This window comes from Pyrus communis, chromosome 2, assembly GCF_041283825.1.
Source record: "Pyrus communis isolate YQ-2024b chromosome 2, ASM4128382v1, whole genome shotgun sequence".
In the NCBI taxonomy this organism is placed as follows: domain Eukaryota; kingdom Viridiplantae; phylum Streptophyta; class Magnoliopsida; order Rosales; family Rosaceae; genus Pyrus; species Pyrus communis.
This window is the reverse complement of record NC_142566.1, coordinates 16,238,746-16,258,355: the sequence shown is the minus strand read 5'-3', so window position 1 is coordinate 16,258,355 and position 19,610 is coordinate 16,238,746. Positions and strand designations below refer to the sequence as shown.

The 19,610-nt window shown below is 36.3% G+C and overlaps 1 protein-coding gene across 1 annotated transcript; it reads left to right on the top strand.

Annotated features, from left to right (window-relative positions):
- Positions 1–15,818: 15,818 nt before the first annotated feature.
- On the top strand, positions 15,819–16,298 carry LOC137747891 (agamous-like MADS-box protein AGL61). The gene has a single exon (XM_068488023.2). The coding sequence runs from the start codon at positions 15,819–15,821 to the stop codon at positions 16,296–16,298; it is 480 nt and encodes a 159-aa protein (XP_068344124.2).
- The last annotated feature ends 3,312 nt before the right edge of the window (positions 16,299–19,610 follow it).

The following is a 19,610-nucleotide window of genomic DNA, read 5'->3' as shown; positions in this document are numbered from 1 at the left end:
AGTATAGAATATCGTTATATATATATATATAAAAAATAAAAAAAAAACTGCTAATTAAATTATATCGATTGGTTGGTTATTTTGTAGAATTCAATAAAAAAGACTTTCATTATTCTGGTATGTTACTAAATAGAATTTAGTTGAACATACATGAATGTAGAATAATATTTTTTTGTCAAACTATTTATATTCTTAAGATGTGAATTTAATTAATAATTGCATATAACTGTTAAACAACGAATATATTAAATAAATGCATGTATTCTAGCTAAGTTCGTGAATATATACAGGTTAAAAATGTCTTCCCAGATATATTATTTCCTAACGAACATATATATAGGTGGACCAATATTGTTGGTGGTCTATATAATTATATTGTATTTATGGTTATACATGAGCCATCACTCTCAAGCGCCTAGCGGTGGGGGAACTGATTCCCGTTGACAAAGGCAAGGGAAGGTAGTTGAGCTAGCACACCCACTTGGGTCTTATCGATTTCACTGTTAGGGTCCAAATTTCCAAATCACGTTATAGCTTCAGCTAATCATATTTTAATTGCATCCATCATAATGTAAATTATCATATTTATTATTGCTGCTACAAATAAATATTACGTGGACCCTTAGGAAGGCAGCTAAGGCCCCGCCTGGGGCAGTTGTCCTCACTGAAATTTTGTGAAAAAAAAAAAATCATGATGCTTGTAAAACTTAAATTTATAATATTCAAATACTTTACACGATTAATTAAAATTCTTAAATAATATTCATAACAATTTTGAAAAAATGTATACAAGTTGGTTGAACAAAATTTGAGAAGAAAAAGAAAAACATAAAATTATAAAAGAAATTTTACTATCAGAATTTTTTTTTTCTCAAATATAACTGGAGGTTAAAATCACTTTCACTGAAAAAAATATTTAATTTCGTCCTTGTATATGGACTCTTTTAATGTAACATTTTTTTTTTCCCCAAGGTTTTGCCTATATGTCCTCCTTGTTTGTACTCCTATCTTTTCCTTTTTAATAAAATTTGGTAAGTTTGTTGTTTAGGTCTTAACTCTAGCTCATGCCTGTGCCGGATTAAAAAAAAAAAATGTAAAAAAAAAAAAAAAAAAAAAAAAAGATTACTTGGACTCTCTAGTCAAGCAGTCCAACTGTAAGCGCAGGGTGGTGACCCATTTGACTTGTATGCAGACAATGATGGATCGTGTGTACTTTATGGACTGCTTTAGCATGTTTGACCGATGAATTGGGCCGGCAGGCAAGAGGTGTGTGGTGTCAGATGCAATAAGGCAGATAGCTAAGATCAATTTTTGAATTTTCTGGTCGTCCTCATAGTGTAATTTTTGACACCTCTGGACTGAGAATTGCATGGCTGAAATGGTGGTATCCGGGCCTTCGGCTTGCTATGATTAGGTCAATGTCTGCCGAACTGACGACGTGTATTTGCCGGCATATCTGCATTCATCCATTTGCTATCATCGTTGCTGTTGGTATTATCAGAGTATAATTTTCTTCCTGAATTTTTACTTAATTTTTTATTTCCTCCTTAAACATTTTAATTGAAAAATTAAGTACTCAACTATTTTTTTTGGCTAATTTTCCCTCTGTTGTTAGTTTTCATTCATTTCATCCAAATTTTTGTTAAAAAGAAATATATGCACAACATGTAAAGGTAGTTCGGCAGCTTCATTATTTAAAATAATTGAAAATCCAAGATTTTATAAAATGTCGACATGTACAAATCTATGTGATTCACGGAAATTTGAAGACCAATTCCAAACCAAAATTTCAGTATTCCCAAATTTCAAGAATTTCGAAATGTTTTCGGTATTTTTGGACAAATCGGGACTAAATTTTGATTCTGACAAGAAATGCAAACCGGCTAGAAATGCTGATATTGTGCTTACAGTTGCATCAAGTCCTCCTTCCTTCCATGCGTCCCCACTCATGTAAAATGCATGTAGACAAATGTATATGAATGATCAAGAATTCAGAAACAAAACCTTTTATAAAATCTCTATATAGATAAACATTAAAAATTATCGCATATGGATGTTGTTATCACTTCAAGACCGTCAAACAGTAACAAAACAATATTAAGTCGATGAAGAACATAAAGATCCCTATGGCATTCACACACTGTTAAATATGCAATCATAGTTTCTCTCCAACATCACAAGTGACTGAAATGTAAAAAAAGAGCATCATAATTCATAAAAAGAGTTAGAAGACATAATTTCGAGACAAGTCAAATCTATAAAACTTAGAACGTAAAGAATCAGAAATTTTAAGAAATTAACAGGTTATAATAGAGAGAATCCTAAGTAGAGGAAATCGTGAGAGATAGAGAGCGGTGGCTTTGTGTGGTGAAGGAAGGCTCGACAGTCAGTGATAGTAGTAATAGTATGGTGTGGTGGTGGACCGGTGACTGGCCGGAGTTGAGCTTCGAATTCGAGACAAAAAGGAGAGGGCTCGATGGCTAAGGGAGGGAGGTTGGCTTCGATTGAAAAGAAAGTTATGAAAGAATGATGGAGGGAGAGTAGGCTGGAGAACCCTAACAATGAAGACATCAAAGATCAATTTGAAACAATCCAATGGCTGAAATTAACTCTAACTACAATTAAAAAAAATAATATATATAATAAATTAATAATATACATTTTCGGTTCGGTATGGGATTCCTGAAATATTGAGGAGACAATCCTGAATCCCGTATCAAAATTTCGGGATCGGCGAAATGACACTTTATCCTCAAAGGAATGTCACGTGGTGTGCAAGTGATCAGAGTTAACATTAATTTAGATGGAATCTATGAGAAACTAATAGTATGGGGAAATCGGCTAAAAAACTATTTTAAGCCCTTAATTTTCCAATTAAAAAATTTAGGAGGAAATCAAAAGCTAAATGAAAGTTCAGAAAGAAGTTGACAGTTTACTCTTATTATTATTAGTGTTTTCATTACAAATGGTCTTTAAAATTGATCTAATTCATCATTTTGGTCTCTTAATTTGAAAATTGACCATTTTCCTCTTTAAAATTGACTTTACACGTCAATTTGGTCTTTGCCGTCTAATTTTGTTAAATTTTCTATTAGTTTGTTGATGTGGCATGATGTGGAAACCACAATAATACTCATATATCGCCACATCCAATTTTAAATACCATAGTGTACTAAATAAAAAAGAAGAAATGTAGGACAAAAAAAACAACAACAACGTCATAAGGACGAGAAAAACTGGTGTAGGGCTTGATTTGCCACTAGATCATGTTGAGTGGCACTATTACCCGTTCAAAACTTGCCATCTATTAAGCCAAACTAATGGAAGACTCTCCTTATTTATTTTTTATTTTTTTTAATAAACGATGTTATCTACAATCAGGAGGTATGAGAGTTGGCTAAGTCTCACAATGGGTTAACAATAATGTGATTCAAATTCGCCTTTGGCAAGAATCGAACTTAAGACTCTCACTTACAAGTGAAGAGAAATACCACTAGACTGTTGTAGTAAGTGACAAAAGCCACCAATTATAGTTAAATTTATTTCTCTCCTTACTAAATTTAGTTTTAAAATAAAAAATAAAAAATAAAAAATAAAAAATTACAGCATAATTAATTAGTTACTTAAAATCGAAAAACAAAAGCAAAATGACTTTCTCAAGTGGACCTCATCCCTCTCCTTTTAGTCCTCACCAACCGATCCCCATGATTTTCATAAATCAAAACCCACATACCCAGAAATATATATCTTCGACTCATTAAAACCTATAAAAACCTGTTAAAAAACCTTAGAAATCATACCAATATCAAACGTACTAAATCGGTAATCTTGATGCACGTAATTCTCTGTATATTTGATAACAAAAAAGTAGGGTTTGTGTTTCATTTTTTTTATTTTTAGTTTTAGTTTTAAATAATCATTTTAGGTTTTTATGTTAATATTCTAAAACTTGTAATCTAACAAATGGTGGGTGTCTTTTATTTATTATTTATTTTTTTAATGCAACATCAGCTATTTCATCGAAAAGGGAGCAAAGCCAAAATGCCTTCAACCTAATAAGCTAACAAGATGAGACAGTCCAATGAAAAACCGAATTACGTACAAAAGATCGTTGAGAAGGAGGGCAGCAACGAAAAGCGGACTGTCAAACCAGTCACACTGATTTGCAACACTCAAACTAAAACGGGCAAGGCGATGAGCTACGGTGTTTGCTTGGCGACGAATATGGGTACAAACTTCTTCAGTGATTGTGGGAAGCCAATGCTTTACATCATCCATAATTTGTCCAATGGTAGACAAATTTGGAGAAGCATCGGTGAGAGCCCCAACAATCTGAAGAGAATCACCTTCAACAACAATCTTATGAAAACCCCTTGTCGCTGCCCAAACAACACCGTCTCTGAGAGCTAACGTCTCCACCTGAATGGGTGAAAAAATGTCCCTGAAATTTTTGCAAAAACCCGCAACAAAGTTCCCTGTATCATCTCTGATAACAACACCAGCACCACTAATCTTTTCAGCCTCATTCCATGTCCCATCAAAGTTCATATTTAGACATCCAGTAGGAGGCAGGGACCATTTGGTGGAGCCGATAGCAGACATCGAGGACACCCAGGTGTGGAGTTAATTCTGGTGTACTCCTGTCACCAAGTGATAGTCTTTGCAACACACAAGCTTGGAGAGTCGCAGGTATCATTCCAAAGCTTGGAATTTCTGCAATTCCAAATAGCCCAAGCAATCATGAGAACCATCCCAAAATTAGTTGTTGAAAGATTATCAGCAAGATTTGAGAGCCAATCAATCATGGATGAAGGCTCAAGAAAACGTGGTAAAGCTCCCAATAAGGAGGAGATCCAAGAGCATCCTGCAAAATAACAGTCTCGAAAGAGGTGGAGGCTAGATTCCATGTTTGAGTTACACAAAACACCCGATATATCCAGCGGATCCTTTTTTTTTTGGGAGAGATTTAGACTTGTAGGGATGAGGTCCCTGCACAACCGCCAAGCAAACAAACGTACTTTGGGGGTATTTTTGCATTCCAAATCCTGAATCACAGTGCCGAAGAGGAATTCACGATAGCTGAAGTGGAAGCACCTTTCATGGGTGGAAAAAGACAGCCCTTAGCAATATGGTATGCCGTCTTAATGGAAAAAACACCCCTTGGCTCAAAATGCCAAATAAACCGATCATCCACATCCCGAAAACTAAGGGGAATAGACCGAATCAAATCAATCTCAGTGTGAGAGAAGAGAGAGACTCGAGTTTGCAGATTCCACGATTTGCAATCAGGATCCATGAGCTCATAGACATACTCCGCATGGCACCCCGAAGGCTTAGGAGAGAAGATCCTAAACGAGTTAGGGAAAGATATCCAGGGGTCTCCCCAAATTTTGATTGAGCTACCATTTCTTTTCCTTCATCTGGCACCACGCTTGATAACATCCCTTGCAACACATATACTTCGCCACCAGTTAGAACAATTGGGTTTTACTAGAGTTTCTGTGAATGAAGAGGAGGGGAAATATTTGGCCTTTAGTACCCGGGCTACTAATAAGTCTGGTTCATTAATAATTCGCCACGCCTGCTTAGACAGCAATGCTAAGTTGAAGGCATACAAATTCCTTAAACCAAGTCCTCCATCAGACTTAGGAGCGCAAAGTTTATCCCACGCCAGCCAATGGATTTTGCGTTCTCCCTCAGATCCGTTCCACCAGAAATTAGCCACCAATCGGTTCAAATCGTCACAAAAGTGTTTCGGAAGGAGAATACAACTCCTAAGGCACATGGGAATAGACTGAGCCACAACCTTCACAAAAAGGTCCAAGGTAGCACACGGGCTGGATGACACCAATTCTGGAGAAAAACTGTATTATACATTCATCCTAGAGATATCTCACAAGCTAATAGCTCTAAGAAGAAGAAAACTTGGAACAAAGATAAGAAAGGTAGTTTTAAATCTGGTGATAAAATTGATGTAGTGGTGTAACACAATGTGAACAAGGAAAATTCAAAAGAAGCTTGTAAGTATTGTGACAAGTTGTATTATGGTACTTGTTGGTTCAATATGGCAAATCTAAGTGCCGTAGGTATGACAAGTTTGGTCCCCTAGCTAATAACTAGATGAATCAACTTGAAAATCATGCTAAAAATATAAAGGAGGAAGCTTCAATGTTCTATGCATGCAATTTTGCAAAAGTGGTGAAAAACAAGCCTAGTGTCTAGTATATTGAAAGTGGGCGTACTAACCACAGGACAACTCAAAAGACACTTTTGATCAATGTTGATGAGTCTGTAACATTCACGGTGAAAAATGAGAAATGGTGAACTAGTGCAAGCTAGTAGTAAAGGAAACTTGGTGATTGAAACCAACATTGGGACTACATACTTCAAGGAAGTATGGCTAGTACCAGGTTTAGAAGAAAATTTGTTGAGTATAGCGTAGGACATATGATTCAACATGTATATTTTCTTTTTTTTTTGGTGATGATATGGTTGGCACTTTTGAACAAACAACTGGTGTACTTAGTGGCAATAGTTCCAATAAGTGGTAGTAGGCGTTTTCCATTACTCATGTAAACCCACTTGCAAGGAAGGCTAGAATTCAAGATGATGCTTGGAATTGGCATAGAAGGTTGGGGCATTTGAACTCCAATATGCAATTATTAAAACAGAAGGAAATGGTATATGGACTTCCAGAATTGATAGAAGTTGGAGTGTGTGCAGAATGTGCAATTGGAAAGCAGGATAGAGAAGCATTCAATAGAGAATCAACATGGAGAGCAGATATTGAGATATATGAATGTGCAAACAAGGTATCATCTTTGTGGTAATTGTTCAATAAAAAGAGATATTTCTAGAAGCCACTTGAAAATTCATCTCGAAAATATTTAGCCAAAGTAATTATTGCTATCGTTTTTCAAAACCACTTCAACATGAAATGCATCATGGTGATACAAAATATTCACATGTGATTTGGCATTTTTTTTCAAATCACTTGATCGATATAGGGTTGATAAAAGAACCAAATGGCATTGTAATACAATCAAGGTCTAAAAGAGTATCATGATTATATTGTGTATACCTCTATCTAATCTAGGTAGCCATGATATGTTTCCAAGTGTCACTCATGACTTGTGAAATTAAATTAATTTCATTACCTGCTAAGGAATCTTGTAAGTAAATCTTCTTTGACTTCATTCTTTGTTGCATTATTAATTTACAGCCAATCGGATATGTAATTGAATAGTAACATGTATGTTGGCGACTTTCTTGGACATGTCTGCATGTAGAGGGATATTGATTACCTTTGGCCAGTCGACCTTGGGTTAGAATTCTTAGGCTTATCAAGAATATGTAAACTTATTTCACCTCTATAACAGTTATTTGGATTTACAAGAGAACATATTAAAGAGAAAGGGTATGACTGGATTTCGTTTGAGTTTGAGAGATGAAATGCAAAAAGGCAACGATGCTAAATTACCACAAATGGTGAACCTTCTCCTCAGTCTCCCTAAAGATCTCAAGAAATAGAGGGTGGAACAATTGTTCCAATTGATCATGTTTAAAACTTTAAATGGTTTTATTTTAAATTAATGTTCATTTTGGTTTTAGAATGATATTTTCTTTGAACTTGAAATAAGTTTTAGATCATGATGTTTTCACATTACCAAATTAACAATATTATTATGTGCAAATAAAATTTTATCTAGTGCTTTTGACAAATGGTTCTATTTCTAACGTTGTATATGTTGCAAGTTATATATTAGTTAAAATGTAAATAGTAGTTTGTTGTTTTACATTGATGAAGTGCATAGGTAATACCAATTGTAACTCTAATATATACTCCACTTTGGAGATTAATGAATATACAAGAAATTCTTAAATATTGTCATATATAATTTTTGTATTTACCATATTTAATTTTACTTGTTGCTGCAGTGTGTGAACAGTGATCTACTATAGTGCCGTGAATAGTGATTCTGCTACATTGTTCTGGTAAATTGTCTTAATTCTGCTGTGTATCTTTTGTGCCTTTATTGTTCGTGGTTTAGCTAAATGGCTCAATATAATCATAGCGTTGTTATGCATCTTGGTGGCACAATATATGGATAATTGATATTAGGGCCACTGATCATGTAATTGGTGATCCCAGAGTGTTTGATGAGTTACATGATTATGTTTGTGATCTGTATATTACTAGTGCAAATGGAGCACATTCCTTTATGAAGGGTGAAGGCATTTTTCCTTTACTCCGACCTTATCACCGGTCCATGCTTTACTTAGTCGTGATGTTAAGTGCAATCTTTTGTTGATAAGAAAACTACCATGTATTGTTATTTCAAGACATTCAAACTCGAAAGATAATTGGGTGATTCTGAATCTACTTTGTCATTTGATTTGAAACATTATGATGTGTGGGGTCTGATGAAGGTTACTTCTAATGGATTTTGTTGGTTTGTTACTTTTATTGATGATTGTACTCGATTAACTTGGGTCTTCTTGATGAAGAATAAGAGTGGTGTCCCTTTGCTTCTTCAAGAATTTTGTGCAATGGTGTCTACTTAGTTTCTGACCAAAGTTAAGTTTTTCAAGTCTAATAATGGAGGAGAATATGTGAGTCACTTTGGCATGCTTTTTTCATGATCACGGTATTATTCACCAAATGACTACTCTGTTTACACCCCAACAAAATGGTGTGTCCGAACGGAAGAATCATTAAATAATGGAGGTTGATCGCTCCTTGATGTTGGATAAATGTGTTCCTAATCATTTGTGGGGTCATGTAGTCATGGCTGCTATATATTTGATAAATCGTGTTTCAAGTAGGGTTTTTGATTTTCAGACACTGCTTGATGTGCTACAAAAACATGTTTCTCCTGTTTCTGTATCTAAACTTCCTCCAAAGGTGTTTGGGTTTATGGCATATGTGCATGTCTACTCTAATCAGCGGAGTAAACTTAATGCATATACTCTCCGATGTGTATTTATTGGGTATGCTAACAATCAGAAAGGCTATAAGTGTTATCATCCTCCAAGTCAAAAAACTTATATTACCATGGATGTCACCTTCCATGAGGAAGTTCCGTATTTTGTGAAGCCCTCTTTCGACTCTCCATTTCAGGGAAAGAGGATGAGTAAAGTACAGATTCGAAGAGATAGTATGAATGATGAGCTACAGGAAGAGTTGGGGACAAAACCTGTTATGTTGCGTAAAACTGACCAGTCAACTATAGGTAGTGATCGTTAAACTGTCATTCCCGAGACTATTTCTACCGACGACTGGTCGGATGTGCCCAACGAGTTGCATGTTGTTAGTGTGTCTGACGAATTACCTTCTGATGACCAGTTGCCTATTGTTGGTATGTCTAACGAGTTGCTTGATGATTGTTTGTCAAGTGATGATTCTTCTAACGGTTTGGTACAAGATGGTGACACACTTGTGGTAAATTTTGATAATTCTTCTACTTATCAGTTGCCTCCACAAGCTAATCGTGGAAAACCTAAAGTACAATATGAGCCTGATATGCATGCTAAAGCCAAGTATCCTATCAACAATTATATGTCCACTCATTGTTTGTTCAAACTATATGCACCTTATATATGTCAGCTATCTAGTGTGTTAGTTCCAACAAAACTGCAGGATGCTTTGTCTAATCCTAAGTGGGTTAATGCCATGAATGTTGAGATGGAAACTTTAGAAAGGAATTCTCGTTGGATGTTGATGGGTGTTCACTATTAAGCATAAAGCAGATGGTTCTACTGACCGGTACAAAGCCAGATTAGTTGCTAAGGGTTATACTCAAACCTATAGGTGTCCTATCAGGAGACTTTTGCTCCTATTGCCAAACTTAATACTATGTGTGTTCTTTATCCTTAGCAGCAAACTAGGATTGGCCCTTATTGCAGTTTGATGTTAAGAATGTTTTCCTTCATGATGATCTCAAGGAGGAAGTTTATATGGATTTCCCACCCGGTATCAGAATATCTCTTGAAAAATTTGTTGTGTGCAAATTACGAAAGGCTTTGTATGGTTTAAAACAATCTCCTAAAGCGTGGTTTGGGAGGTTTACAAGTTCAATAAAGAAATTTAGATATTTCTAAAGTCATTCAGATCATACTTTGTTTCTAAAGCAACAAAATGGTAAACTAATTGCATTGATTATTTATGTTGATGACATGATAGTGACTGGTGATGATAAGAAGGAAATATGTACAACACCTTCAAAATACCTAGCTACTGAATTTAAGATGAAAGAATTAGGTGAATTAAGTATTTTCTTGGAATCGAGGTTGCACGATTCAAGTATGGTATTTTTCTGTCTCAATAGAAGTATGTTCTTGATTTGTTAGCTGAAACAAGTATGTTAGATTGCAAACCTGTTGATACTCCGATTGAGAAGAATCATCGTGTCACATCCTGGCCCAGGCCCCCACCACATCCCGGGCTCGACTTCACCGTAGCACGATATTGTCCACTTTGAGCCTCGACCACACCCTCACAGTTTTGTTTCTGGGAACTCACACTAGAATTTCCTAGTAGGTCACCCATCCTGGGATTGCTCTTGTGCGAACTCGCTTAACTTCAGAGTTCCGATGAACTTCGAAGCTAGTGAGCTACCAAAAAGCCTCGTGCTAGGTAGAGATGGGAATATACATATAAAGCTTACAGGATCCACTCCCTTGGGCGATGTGGGATGTTACAATGCTCATTCGCTTCGGAGTTCATCGGAACTATGAAGTTAAGTGAGTTCGCACGAGAGCATTCCCAAGATGGGTGACCTACTGGGAAGTTCTCATGTGAGTTCCTAGAAAGCCTCGTGCTAGGTAGAGATGGGAATATACATATAAGGCTTACATGATCCACTCCCCTGGGCGATGTGGGATGTTACACATCGCCTAGGCTTATTTCCGAATCAAGTTCCTACTCATAAAGTACAGTATCAGAGGCTTTTGGGGTGATTAATTTATTTGTCTCACACTCGCCCTGACGTTGCTTATGCAGTAATCCATATTTTGAGGTACTTGAAGATGTCCTGGCAAAGGCTTGGTTTTCTCCAAGACTGGTCATTTGAATGCCAAAAGGTGTACAAATGCAGATGGGCAGGTTCTATCACTAACCGGCGATCTACATCTGAATACTTTACGTTAGTGGGTGGTAATCTAGTTACTTGGAGAAGCAAGAAACAAAAAGTGGTGGCTAGGTCAAGTGTTGAAGCTGAGTTTCGTGGTATGTCTCATAGTGTATGTGAGTTGTTGTGATTGAAAAAATTGTTGAGAGAACTTGGATTTAAACCCGAGGGTGTTATGAAATTTCATTGTGATAACAAGGCTACTATTGAGATTGCTCATAATCTACTGCAACATGATCGAACAAAACATGTGGAGATTGATCGAATTTCATCAAGGAAAAATTTGATGTTGGAATTATTATGTTTCCATTTGTAGGATCTGAAGATCAACACGCTGATGTGCTTACTACGGCTATGTCTAATAGTGTGTTTTCCAACTCACTTGACAAGTTGGGCATGCGTGACATCTTTGCTCCAACTTAAGGATGAGTGTTGCAAGTTATATAATAGTTAAAGTGTAAATAGTAGTCTGTTGTTCCACATTGACGAAGTGCATATGTAGTACTAATTGTAACTCCTATATATACTCCACTTTGGAGATTAATGAATATATAAGAAATTACCAAATATTGTCATGTATAGTTTTGGTATTTACCGTATTTAATTTGACTCTATACACATTGGCAAGTAACAATTTTTTTATTTAAACACTAAAAGTATGCAATTTTACAATGTAAAGGGTACTATTGAAATTTTATTTTACATTCCTATTCATTTTAGGGATGTATAATACACTAGGAAAAGAGTTTTAGGCAACGAATTCGATACAAGCATAGAATTACTCTGGTGCCTTAGGCCATCTCCAATTCAATGGTCCAGAAGGCTACAAGGTCGAAAATAGTCTGAAAATCGTCTCCAACCGAGGGCTAGGCCAAAGGACTCATAGGCCCCACTGGACAAAAAGGGCCAAAGGTAACTAGCTCACGTCAACTAGCCGTTATTTTTGATTTTTGATTTTTTTTTTTTTTTACAAAATATTTTTTTCCTGTAACTTCCTAAGCCATTAAACAACATTAAATAACATGAAACAACATTAAACTATGACGACCCGTCCCAAATTAATATATATTTTATCCTCGAATGCGTGGAAATGTCTATTTTGCCCTCGTGGGCCTTGTGACATGGTGGTACATAGAAAATTTTAAATTATTTTTCCCGTTGATATAATTAAATTATTCCCAACATCATGAGAATGTCGACATAATTCAGGGTTGAGTCGGGATTATAGTGGAAGAATTACAAAGGAAGAGAGGAAATTAGGTTGAACCCAAATTGCATGAGTTTAGTCATGCAGCCCAATTACGATTTAGGACAATTTAAGATGCTCAATCCCGTAGGACACACACACGTGCAACCTTCTTTCCATTTCTCTCTTCCTTTCTCGAATCCTCTTTAAGTCCGTACAACCAAAACCTCTGACCTTCGAATCTTGTCACACACTCACAAATCGAGTGTAAGGTTAGTATTATCGTGTTTCCTTCGAATCTTGATGGAATATTCCCCTTTCTTCTTCGAGTTTCCGTGGTCCTTTCCTCAAACCAAGGGTATGGCTCGACTCATGAGGTTGAGGGAAACACGATAATACTAACCTTACACTCGATTTGTGAGTGTAAGGTTAGTATTTCGTCGAGTGCAATGGCGACCAGCACCGGAATCCGGCAGACCACCGAAGAAGAAAGGGGAATATTCCATCAAAGTTGACGGAATATACTAACGGCTTCAGGTAAAGTTAACAGTACATGCTGTTACTTAACAAAATATTCCCTAACGCTGTTAGGAAATCCATCAGTGTGCCAAGCACGTGTTAGTGCGTGTGGTCGTGCCTTGACCGACGCTTAAGGGCACGTGGGATGTTGAAATTTTTTTCTAAAAATATAGGGATGCTCGTGGTGTTGAGCAGGCCACGATGGTATATTCAAACACCCTAATTGAGCAACGTATGAGAAGTTATTACAAAGTGTTGGTTATGTGCTTAAAAGTAACGTTAAAATAGTTGTTTCACATATAGGTGAAACGTTTCCAGAGGACGAGCGCAGCCAGGCGAGACTTGGGGGTTACGACCCAGCTACATATCAGTGAGTGGGCTTTTGGTTATATATATATATGCGCCTTATATTACTGCTTGACGCTCAGGAAAGCCTCAGGTGAGTATATTTTAATGGTAGTGATGATGTTGTGTATGATTATGTTAGATTGCATTTAGTGATTTATATCATGCACCCCGGTGTTAGTGCTCCGCCCCAGGTCAGGGCCTAGCTTTCATGTAATTGTTCACCTCCCGCAACACATGCTCACTTTGGATCCAAGGCAGGTGCCAACCTATCGTACAGACCACATTAGGTGCTTCCGACTCGTAGGTAACTTGCGATACTTCACATAGTCTTCATGTGATCGTAGCACTTAAGCGTATTTATTTACACCTAGCCTGTCGTACAGACCACGTTGGTGGTTCCGACTCGTGTGCAGGATTTGATTTGATTGTTGAGTTATAGATCTAGCCGTACAGGTCACATTAGGTGACTTCAGCTGATATGTCACTTTATATTAGTACAATTCACCTGGCTCACTTATTCATGGTTGAGATGATTGACATGGCATACACATGGTTTGTTATTCTCGAGCATAATTTTTATATATGTATACAACATTATTTCCTGGGAAACTTATACGAGTTTTACGGTGAGGGGTCATTACTTTTGGGAAGATAAATGGTTTTGAAAAGCTTTGTTTTTGCCCACTCACATTTTCTGCCAGATATCCATCAATGTAGGGTTTCTTTATGTTGTGTATAATTATTACTTAGTCTTCTGGACTGCACTTCGATACCTCTGCTCTGATTGTGTGTATCTTTACTCTAATCACTTTCACTCGTACTTATAGGTTAGTCTAAGGTAAGATAACTAGCGGTTTTTATTTATTCGTATTTTCATATCATTACCACTTCCGCACAGCGCACATAGTTACGTCACCCTCATGTGACAACCATCATGTCTCGATTGAGGTCAGGGTGTGTCATAAATAATATTAAATAACATTAAATAACATTAAACAACATAAAAATTATACAAAAAAAAAAAAACATTTAACAACATAAAAATTAAACGCCTACTCCATGCTTCTTTTGGCCCAAAGATGTGCAACAAAATCTTGTTGTAGATATTTGTTTGTGGCACGCGAACATATTATCTTATAGCGCCTCATGTAAATATTAAAAAAATCTCATTTTTTTATTATAAATTCAAGTTGTAGTTTTTAAATTTAAATAATAAATTATGTTTGGCCTTATGACCCTTTGGCCATCAGTTGGAGATGGTTTTTTGTGATAGAGTTATGTTTGGCCATATGGCTCTTTGGCTTTCGGTTGGAGATGGTAATTAAGAAATATGTCCCTGCACTGTTCATTAAAATATTAATTTCTTGGAGGATCAGATGTCTAAAACGAGTCATCTAACCCTCATTTGGTTGGAGATGACCTTCCAACCCACACCAACGTGGTGTGACCCAAGAGCTCATGCTATCCCTAAGTTAGACTTATTAGATGGAATGAATATGAAAGCTCTAGGTTTCTTGGTAGAGGAACCTGGGTCAATTACGAAATCTTCCAAGACGAACAATTAGTTTGGGCTTGGATTTATGCGAATACTAGAGGGGTATTTCCGTAAAACTGGGCTCTTTGTGTTCACGTATCAAGTCCTCAATATCCAATGATTTTTGGTTCACGTGAATGATTATTTTCTCGAGTCCAATGTTTTTTTCAAACGTTGGAATGAATCCACAAAACCATACCATTAAAAAATATTATGAAAAGGAGTACAATCTATATTCCCAGGGTAATGCGGAGATTAAATTTGTAAATTTAATATTGTAAACTAAATAACATAAAAGTTAATGATTGAATTATTACCTGATCGTTAATAAACGTGCTCATTTTTATTGGTGACACATCATTTAGTTTGAAATTTTATTTTACTAATTTAGTCACCCTAGCATTACCCATATTCCCATCCAGCATTTGGACCAACCAAACATAAAAAAAGGCAGTAGACCTATGAACGTGGGTCCGCATTACACTTTTTTTTTTTTTTTCTTTCTAAAACAAAAGATATTATCTACACTAAGAGAAGGGAGTGAACTTAACCTCACAATGAGATAGCAATAATATGGTTTAAATGTAACCATAAAAAAAATTATTTCGTTTTTTAATATAGCTATCCAGCCACTTCAAACACTTTCGTTATGAATTTGCGTTTTAACATATTACATTACATTAGTTTATATAATTAAATTTGTAATACAATGATATATTTATTATTAAGGCGTGATAAATTGTTTTAAGTTACAGAACGAGTCAACCATAATAATTACTTTATATATAGACACACACACACATTTCACGTTGTAGATATCTTTGGTAGTTTGTTTTGGAATTTAAGGCCCAATTATATCAAAATTACGTATTTTGGTATGCTCACGAAGAATTACGATATTTGATAATTTCATTTTATGTGGTCAAAAACGATAAAGGTTATGTCATTATTGTCATATGACTAAGGCAACATGCATGTATTTACAAATTGGTTGAAGAGAATGTCCTTATAAATTAACATGTTTCTCCTGAAAGTTTTTTCATTCCCATTCAATACGAACAAGATTTTCCTTGCCTCCTTTTCATTTGCTTGTAGAGAAAGAATGAGGGGCCGCAAAAAGATTCAAATGGAGTTGATTGAGAGTCAACATGCACGGCAAGTCTCTTTCTCCAAACGCAGATCCAGCCTCTTCAAAAAGGCTAGTGAGCTTTGCACCATGTGTGCTGTTCAGGTTTTACTGGTTATCTTCTCACTTGGAAGGAAGCCCTTTTCTTTTGGCTACCCTTCCGTTCATTCGGTACTTAACAGGTTTCATCAGTTTCAAAACCCTGATGCCAGTACCAGTCAAAGCGAGGCTACAAAAGAACCAGTTATGCAAGGTCTTAACGACAGCTTCTCTCATTTACTTGAACAAGTGAAATTTGAGCAGAAAAGGGGAAAGCAACTGAACAGGAAAATAAAGGAGCATTCGGGGCCTGATTGGTTAAAAGCACCAATGGATAGCCTCAACCTCGAGGAGTTACGCAAGGTCAAGGAAACCCTTGTCGATGTAAAAAAGAAGATAAAAAAAGCAAATGGATGAGCTTCTAGCGGAACCTCTTGCATCCTCAGACAATAATTCTATCGAGTTGGCTCATTGTCCTGAAACTAACCTAGTTGGAGACATTTCTTCTGTTCATCCTCAAGGCTCATTAACTTTTAGGGAGGAAGAGTGATTTTGTGTATTGTGCCATCATAGTATTGGTTTTAAGATTTCATGCATTTTGCTCCCTGTTTTCATAAGAGCTGGCCTTGAGATTCCAGGGGCCCGAGGCGAGCCAATAAAAGGATTCAATGCATTGCATATTTCACATAATTTTTTATCTTTCAAAAATTAACCGGCATTTAAGAAATTCAATAACCAACTAGTCCTCTTGTGCTTTCTCAATATCAACATTTCACATTAAAATCGAAACCAAAACTGTTAATATCAAATAGCCGTAGATAAAAAAACAGTGGAGCAGAGGGTTGATTAAAAAGAAAAAAAGTGGGAGACAAAAATACACACTCTACTCTGTGTTAAGTTCTCTCCCGTTTCATGAGAGACTCTCTTCTTGAGGGTTTTCTCATCGGTGTGTGAGTGTATATCAGCTTCCGTCCTCCTCCTTGCAGCCACTGATACTAGCTATGGCTAGTGTTGGTGCCAGTCCCTTACTCCTCCTCTCTCTCTCTCTCTTTTCCTTACCTTAAATTCCTTTCATTCTCTTGCATCTTGCTTTTTCCTCTGCCCATTTGCCCGATCGAGCCTATCCACCATCCTCTATATTGCCTCTGATTTCACAACCCAGGCCCCCATTCTGACCTACCATTGCCTCCACCTCAATGATTTCCAACGCTCTATTCCCTATCCTTTCCAATTGGCTCAATCTTTCACGTAACCCACAATCTGAATCTGCACCTACTAATCAACACCGCCGTTTTTTGCTCCTAGGAAGGTGCGTAGAGCTTCGAGTTTTCTCATGGTGTTAACATCACCTCCTTCCTCTGTTTGCCCTTGTTGGCACTGTTGGTCGCAGCTTGTTTCATGCGAGCTTCTTTTGAATTGTGGTGCCGATTTATGTGGTTCTCTTTGGAGGGTGTCAGAGTCTTTTTCTTTGGAAGTTTTAACGAAAAGCCCACGGTACTGGTCACTTTAACGAAAAACCACATTTTTACATTAAAAAGTCAATCTTACTACTATTCATTTTACCCTTTATTTTGTCCTCATCATTAAAACTCAAAGTTTTCAAGCCCTTTTCATTAGTTTTCCTTTTTCTTTTATCTACTTTGGGGCTCTGTTTGGCTTGATTTCAAGTGATTGTTGGTGGTGCTAGTTCAGGCTAGTTGGTAGGTATCCTTCCAAGGCGGCGGTGGTCACAAGTTGTTAGGGTTTTTCATTTTTCAGTTTTTATTTTGTTCTGGGCTCATAACTTTCTTTTGGGCCCTTTTTGTTATATTTTGAAAGTTCATATCTATGTTGTGTATTTGATGTAATTGGGCCTCTTGTAAAATTGTTTCGTTGGTAATAAAGTTACATTTGATGAAAAAAAAAAAATTAAAAAGAGTGATCTTTTCTCTTTTGATATTCTCCACGCCGTCTAGTTCATCAAAGAAAATAAAGAGTGAGGTAGAGCTTCGCAGCTCACCTTGTGAACGAATAACAAAGGAGAAAAGAGGAGTGCTCTTATGGCTGGATTTTGCTTAGAGTTTGAGAGATGAGATGGGAAAAAGCGACGGCCCTAATTACCAATGCACGAACGTATTTCCTGGTATTTTGGATTTTCTTTTTTTTTATAAATATTTTTTAGTGCTAAAACAGAGCTAGTTCTCAATCAACTCATAGGATATGTGCCAAAATCATAGAAAGATGACACCAAGGAGACACAGGAAAAGAGACAATTGATCTACTGTTGGATCTTCACTTTAGATTAGACTTGGCAAATGGATCGTGATCATGTCATACCCGTTATTTTAATGGATCGTATCGTGTCAAACCCGTTATCTTAACTGGTTCTTAACAGACGACCCAATAACGATTCGACTCATTAATAGGTCGTGTCGGATTAACATACAAGAAATTATCATGTCTAATGTCTAGACCTAGCAAACGGGTTGGTCCTTATCGTTTACATGTCATTCTCGTTAACCCATTATCTTAACGGGTGACTCAATAACAACCGGATTCGTTAACACGTTCTTCACAGGTGACCTGATACCAAATCATTAACGGTTAACTATAAAACCAATTATTTTCTTGTTGAGTTAACAAGTCGTAAAAAAAATTGTCAGTTGTGTAAAATAAAAACATAAAAAGCCCTTCTATAATATGTATAAGTTTATCAAGCCTTTTAAACAAAGTATCCCAGAAGAAATTACCCTCCCTGACTCACCCCTACCTGAATTGTTTGATCTAGTCGATGCCCTAACTCCCTTGTCCATAAGCATTGATCTCATCGTTCTTAAGGTTAACACATGAAGTTAATAGTAGATTTTGACAGGGCTTTTCTGAATATTACTGGAATTGGAGCATTTTTGGTGGTTATAAAAGAGAATGTAATAATGTTACTTTCTTGCTACTGCAGTGCACAAGTCATGTGGCAAGTGTTTCATCCGTCATTCAAGCAGAAGCTATGGCTTTCTGGAGAGGATTAAGTTTAGGCCGTTTCACTAGGTTACTATTCGGTACATTTTCGAGGGTGATGACTTGTAGGTTGTGAAAACAATACAAAAAAGCGAAAGCATAAACCTCAGCGATAAGTAGGCCGATGATCGAGTCTTATGGGGGTGTAGTCAAACTAGGATTTGAGAGGATTTTAAAATACTTTAAAATCCTAGTGTAGTCAATTAAAAGATTTTAAAAGATTTTAAAGGATTTTGAAATCCATTCAAATCTAGGTGTAGTCAATTAAAGGATTTTAGTATCCTTTAAAATCTAGGTGTAGTCAATTAAAAGATTTTAAAGGATTTTAAAATCCATCCAAATCCAAGTGTATTCAAAAAATTAAAGGATTTTAAAATCCATCCAAATCCAAGTGTATTCAAAAAATTAAAATTTTGGAGGATTTCAATAAGTTGTGGATTTTGTGGGATTTGAGAGCCAAAAGTATATATAACCAAGATTAAAAAGAATCCAACCTCACCTCCTAGGATTTCAAATCCTTCCACCACAATCCACCACAATCCATTCAAATTCTTTAAAAATTCATATGAATTTTGTAAGAGTCCTTAATCTTCTTAAATCCTATCAAATCTATCACTTTTAAAATCCTTTAAAATCTTAGTTTGACTAGACCCCCTTTAATGTATAGTCAGACCGTGTGTAATCCTTTAGGGCCCAAATCATTACCAGTTTGGTAGCTCATCATGATTGCATACC